Here is a 6000-nt window from a genome sequence, read left to right as displayed (position 1 = left end):
GAAGAAGAAGCTTTTAAAGTCTTGCCTTTCTCCAGCTTCCCCCTATGCTCCTACAGGGCCTTAGCTGTCATGGACATAGTCCTCGCACTCCGAACAATGGTGTTCAGCTCCCAAACACCACAGACAAACTCTGTGAGGGTCAGTCAGCGACATCTTTTTCCCACAATCTCGGCATTTTTTGAAGCCGGACCGAGGAGTTGTCGGTTCCGACGAGGAAGCCATCGAGTACGGATCGAATATCTCGAGGTAAATTGGATTAAAGTGACAAAACTGAGAAACGGTATTCCGAGGCACTGAGTAAGTGCGGAAAAACGGAACTGAGCAACGGACGCTGCGCGCGGCCTTTATAGGCAGGATGACATTGATACGGCGGCTGTCGAGGGACATCGACTCGGCGGATGTCGACGCGCAGCGCCCTCTAGAGAAAAATTTTCTGAGGCCAGAAGAGCTGGAAGGAGATATCTAAGATAAGGAATACGTTGGAGGACACAATCCCTTCAAAAGGAGTTTCTCACCCCTTTTTATTTTAATAAATGGCGAACCATTGAGAAAAAACAATACCTTTGTGTCCATCTCACATTTCTGACCCCTCACACTGATCTGTATCACAAATGTGTGTTTCAATCATGCTTTTTGTAATCACATGACAATAGATGTTGGTTGCACATCGGGCACTCAGTTTAACAAAGCACTACTGTTAAAAATACTTGGTTAAAACACAAAAGTATCAATATGCCGCCTTTCCCAATTAGAATTCCCATGTTTTAAGCTCTTCCCAAGAGTTTAGAAAGGAGAGGGGAATCAGCAGTAGTGCAAGGTACTGCAGCTACGAGTCATCCTTGCCAAAACCAAACTCAGTCAAATCTCCATGTCCTGTGTAATGGACTAATACGAAGGACTAAGGAGTGGCTGAACAGGTGGGGGGGGGTGGGGGGGTTGCTCAGTTGTATCGGACTCCCTTTATTTCAGAATACTCTCCTTCAGACGGAATAGCCCAATGTCTGGAGGAAAGAGAAGGTAATGCGGGGGGGGGGGTGTGTACATACATGTAAAGACATAGCATAAAAACAAACTACTTTTTTCATGTCACATTTTCATAAAACACAATTCTCTTTTATAGTCTATATGTGGCTATGTTTAATATATAAGTAATACATGATATTTTTTGCCATAATTAAAAAACGTATTTACAGTACAGCCAATGTGTTGATATGTGCAGTGCATACAAAACATATGTATAGACGCATTATTTACAACAAAATCTCAATCAGCATTTTTTGCATAGGGTAAACACTTCCGCAAAATGTTCCAAGATTTGAATCCTATGTGCAGATAACACGCAGCTGTAGTCTATGGATCATGGAATTACAAACACATTTATAATAGACCATGAATAAATTCCATTCTGTAAAGCAAGTGACCGATTTACATACACAAGCATATCTTTGGAGTGCCTTCACGAAAAAGGAATATTGTGTGTCAAAAAGTAGTGATTTTAAAAATATGTATTTCAATTTTGAAATAAAAGGAATGTTTACAGCGAAGCTCAGCCAAGAACACGTGTGTTATTGAACAGCTCTGCTCAAGTCACCAACAGTCTTTTCATGCCCTCCTAGGAGGCACCTGAAGTGTCAACTAGGCATAAGTCTAGTTCTTATGTAGGCGAGTGTGGATGCATCACACTGTTTCAATAAAACTGCTTTCAGCTGGTCATTAGGAAAATCTTGCTTTACATCCAGTCAATGTGAATATTCCATGAGGTGACAAGCGTCACTACGATCAGGGAGTGTTCCATAGTCAGAACACTAAAAAAGAAAAATCCATATTTTTATAATAGGAGAACTGGAAACAGGCCACATTAAGACTCTCATCACTAACAATCTCAGGAATGTAAAATCTTTGGAAAATGCATTGGACCAGTCTACTACTCATTTACGCAGCATGTATGAGCCAGTGGTTAGTGAGCCATAACGAACAGCCAAAATTATTGTGGGGAACATGGACGGACATCTTAAAAGTCAAAGATTGAAAAATGAGCTACATTTTCTAGCTCAAGAACTTATAAAATAGCAATCATCTGACACTCGTGCTGGGCCTCTATTCCACCTCTCTTCTGACTCTTGGTCCACTCAACTTTCATTGTAAACATACATAGCCAAGTAATGTTTGCCCAATGGGCACATCCTGAGGTAGATGATACAAAATCAGTTGCCCTGAATTTGTACTTGCTGCAGTTCCAGGTTTACTTCTTGTTAAATTCTAGGTTGTTTCCTTGAACTCTTGAATAGCTTGAGTCCGGTTTAACACATAGTTTTGGTTATGCGCCATTCTGCAGGTTCTGGGTGACGTGGTGATGTCTACGTTTGCTTCTGCTGCAACCTCATTGCCAAGAACTTGATTCCGTTGGACAGAAATGGGCTGCTGCGTGAAGTGTGTATGCAGCAGTCCTAAGTCTTTGCCATTGCCCCATAACTGGTGCTCAAATTGATCTGGAAAACAAAATAATGTAATTAGAATTCTGAGGAAAGCACACACATTTTAGATACTGAAAATCCATTGGGAACGATGATTAAGGAATTAACAGGTTTACTTTTAAGCACCTGCGCTCACCTTGCACTGCATGACAGCCCCAGAAACACTTCAACCCCCTTATGTCAGATACTGTAATTGATTCTCTCTGAAGCGCTAGGAGGAAATATTGCTGTTATATTCTGCATCCGAATTTCTGATACAACGCTATAATCATAATATTCTGTTGAAATGTAATTTAGCCTGAATGCTGGGGTTGAGCAGTATCTGAAGTCATGTGTCGTATTTCAAGCCATGGGCTCAACAGGCAGGTATGTACATAATGCAATTGCATTAAAATACATTCTGATAAAGAGCAGAATTCATAATTAATAACAGAATTATGTTTGGTGTCTGGGCTGCGCGCCAATCTTATCTCAGTTATGGAATACACAAGCAGATTGCATAAACAATATTTCTGGGATGCACTCCGAAGAGTCTGGTAAGTGTTACAATTGTCCTGGTTTGCTATAGTAACCAAAACTAAATGTTCTTGTTAACAAGAACAATGAATAAGGAACTACAAAGAACTACGTCACCACAGGAAAATCCAGATATGGGGGAAACAGCCGGAGAACGATAAGGAAGTAACTCAGTGAAAGGTTGAGGCAACATACTGTTGACCTTGCTTTAGAAATAAACAAGCAACTCGCTCCTGCTTAACGCGGATAGTGTGGCCTGACTTAAGCAGCATTGTGCTCACTCCGATAGTGAGACAAGACAGTCAAGACTATAAAAATGGTGGCTTTGAGGAGGGCGACAAGAGCTGTTCTGACGGGGCTGGAAGAGACAGGAGACAGACGAAGGCTGTGAGGGCCACCAATAGAGAAGCACTAGAACCACTCTTTCCTATAGGAGAGGGGACAGGGAAGTCCCTCCTTTTCCATGCCCGATTTCTGAAGCCACTAAATTGGATTAATGGCTATTTGAGACTCGTGCCATTCGTTTTTGAGAAAGTACTACTACTGGAGCTACATGCAGCTCACCAGCTATTCATAATTGACTATTTCTGACACTAGGGTCAACTCCCATTGATACTGAAACCTTTTAAAGCAGGTTTTACTATTTTGGCTGTTCTTTGCTATCAGGTTTTTTTTATTCAATATCTTTATTTTTCTTGGACTGTGCAGACCGCAGGCATCTGGGTATCCCACCTCCCCTGCCATTCTAAGGCTAGTATGAAAACATGTTTTACCCATCTTTAATATCACATTGGTAAATAGTAGAGACATTGAGGGGGCAGGTCATTCTATGAGGTTGCCTAACGAGATCTATTAAGGTAGACAGTTATGCTTCTGAAATGATTGACTGCACTTGAGTAGACAGAGGCAAAAGACCATCATAGCTGCATATTCATTAATAATCATTTGCATATTAATTGTTGTGTAGTGACTATTATGGTAGCAATGTTTAAGATTAAAACTACACAAGAGTGTTAGGGCATTCAGTGAGTGCTCATTAACGAGAATTTTGTCAGAAGCATTTAACATGAGCATAATGCTTGGGCATGTATTTGAAAGTACTGTGTATTCAATGGTTATATATGATGTATGTCTTCAATACACACACATGGTTCTTGAAGGTTTGAGTAGTGACCTATCAATTTAATATAATGGACATTAGCAAGCCCCTACTGTGCTGTATATATGTGAAGGTTTAGTTTCTGTCAGCAACAGTACCTTCCTGCATTAAACAAGCGTGGATCACTCATAAAAAATAAATAAAAAAATAAATCTCTTGATCCAGGTATCCCTACAAAATATAGACTGATTGCAAGTGTAGATCACTTGGCCTACTTACGGTTTCAAGCACACTTAGAAGAGTATAGTCTGGGTTAGGGAGAACTTTGTTTCTGTGCTAATGCCATTTAACAGACAACGCTGGACTCTGGACTGAGTGGAACCTTTTTACCACTCACTCGTTCTTTTTCTCTGACCTGAATTTTTACTGTTTTTACTGTTTTATGGAGTCTGGTAAACTCCATATGTTTAATACATGCATCTGCTTTGTGACACCCTGCACCCTCTGCAGTGTCACTGAGGATTCTTTTGGACTTTTTTGTTTTAATACATTCTCGTGTGAGAAATACAGTTCAAGAGTAGTAAGATAAAAGTTAACTTATTTACCTTTTCTTTTGTGGTCCAGCACACACCACCTTATGCGGGGTGCGGGGGGGGGGGGGGGGGGTAACTCCTCCCACTACTGATGTAACTTTTTGTTACACTGACTAACTTACATGGCTGGTGGCAGTGGTTACATGTTACTACCTTTAGTGCAAGGTAGTAGCAGGTGGATTTCTCAGCTGCAGTACAGCACCCATGGGTGATCATTTTCTCAAAATGGCCCCAGTCTTTTTTCACCATTTTGAATTTGTAAGTTCCTTTTGGGCTCTCCTATCGATTCATGTAGATTTGAGTTTTGCCTTTGGCGGGCTTCGCCCTGAGGCCCGCCCAGGCTCCAGTGTGTTTGGGAAGGCAGGAAGTGAGGCAGGGTCCCGAAACCTCACATCCTTTGTAGGTGTGCCTGGCTCAAACCAGTTCAAACTGGGTGGGTGGCTGGCTGTCCTGCGGGACATCCAACTCCCAGGTTATGGACAGCTCCAGGGGAGTGAATGAATGGGTTTCAGCATATAAGACAAGGATTATAGACTACAGGCAATGTTGACCACTGGAACAAGGAATCTGAAGCAGAAGACAAGGAGAGACGCCAGCAGCACCTTCAACAGATGCTGAATCACCGGTGCTGCTGCGCCGACCCATTTTTCATCTCAACTGGGAAGCTCTGCCAAGGACATGCTTTCTTGGGTTGATGGGATCAATTAGCCTCAAGACATTCAATTTGCCCCCCCCAAATACCCCCAACCCCCCACCCAACCTCACCCCCCTCCCCAAACCAACCCCTCCACGACATCCTGTGACTTTCCTGGGCTGCAGAACAACAATACACGGTACCTGGACCATTTGTGAGTGCATCGTCTTGCAAACATCAAATCTCAGTGAAACTTTGCAGGCATCCATGTGGACCTACAGAAGTGGGAATTCTTTACCAAGAGTCCCCTCACAAGAGTTCAGGACAGAGTAATCGAAGAGACTCCAACCAGCAATATTAATTTCTTCTCATCACCAAGAAAAAGGCGCCAAAAGCACAAAGAGCAACTGGAGTGAACTGAATCGTTTGCTGGTGACCCCTTCACTAGAGTGTTGCCGCAGAAGCCCACCAAAGGCCCCCACTTCGTCACCACGACCAAGGAGCAGGAATCAGGGTCTTCATCAGTGCATTCAGAAGGCGACCAGCTGCATTTTCAACTTCACTCTTCAGGTACTGTGGGGCTTGGGTTGTACTTACCTCAAGTATTTCTGGTGCTCCTTTGCTTTGGGAATGCTGTTCTGTTCAATTGGGAGTTGACCTGTGTTAGGGAGAATTCTTAGAAAT

At 42.5% G+C, this 6000-nt stretch overlaps 1 protein-coding gene across 1 annotated transcript in view; it reads right to left on the bottom strand.

Annotated features, from left to right (window-relative positions):
* Positions 1 to 1107: 1107 nt before the first annotated feature.
* The window catches only part of LRIG2 (leucine rich repeats and immunoglobulin like domains 2), a 274622-nt gene continuing 269729 nt past the window's right edge, over positions 1108 to 6000 (bottom strand). Inside the window, exon 19 of the mRNA XM_069633358.1 lies at positions 1108 to 2489. Within this exon, the coding sequence (XP_069489459.1) occupies positions 2260 to 2489 (230 nt within the window). The 3' untranslated portion in view covers positions 1108 to 2259. The remainder of the gene's footprint in view (positions 2490 to 6000) is intronic.

Source organism: Ambystoma mexicanum, chromosome 13, assembly GCF_040938575.1.
Source record: "Ambystoma mexicanum isolate Mex_15411 chromosome 13, UKY_AmexF1_1, whole genome shotgun sequence".
Taxonomy (NCBI): Eukaryota; Metazoa; Chordata; class Amphibia; order Caudata; family Ambystomatidae; genus Ambystoma; species Ambystoma mexicanum.
Note: the sequence above shows the minus strand (reverse complement) of the source record. Positions and strands in the feature narration are given on the sequence as shown.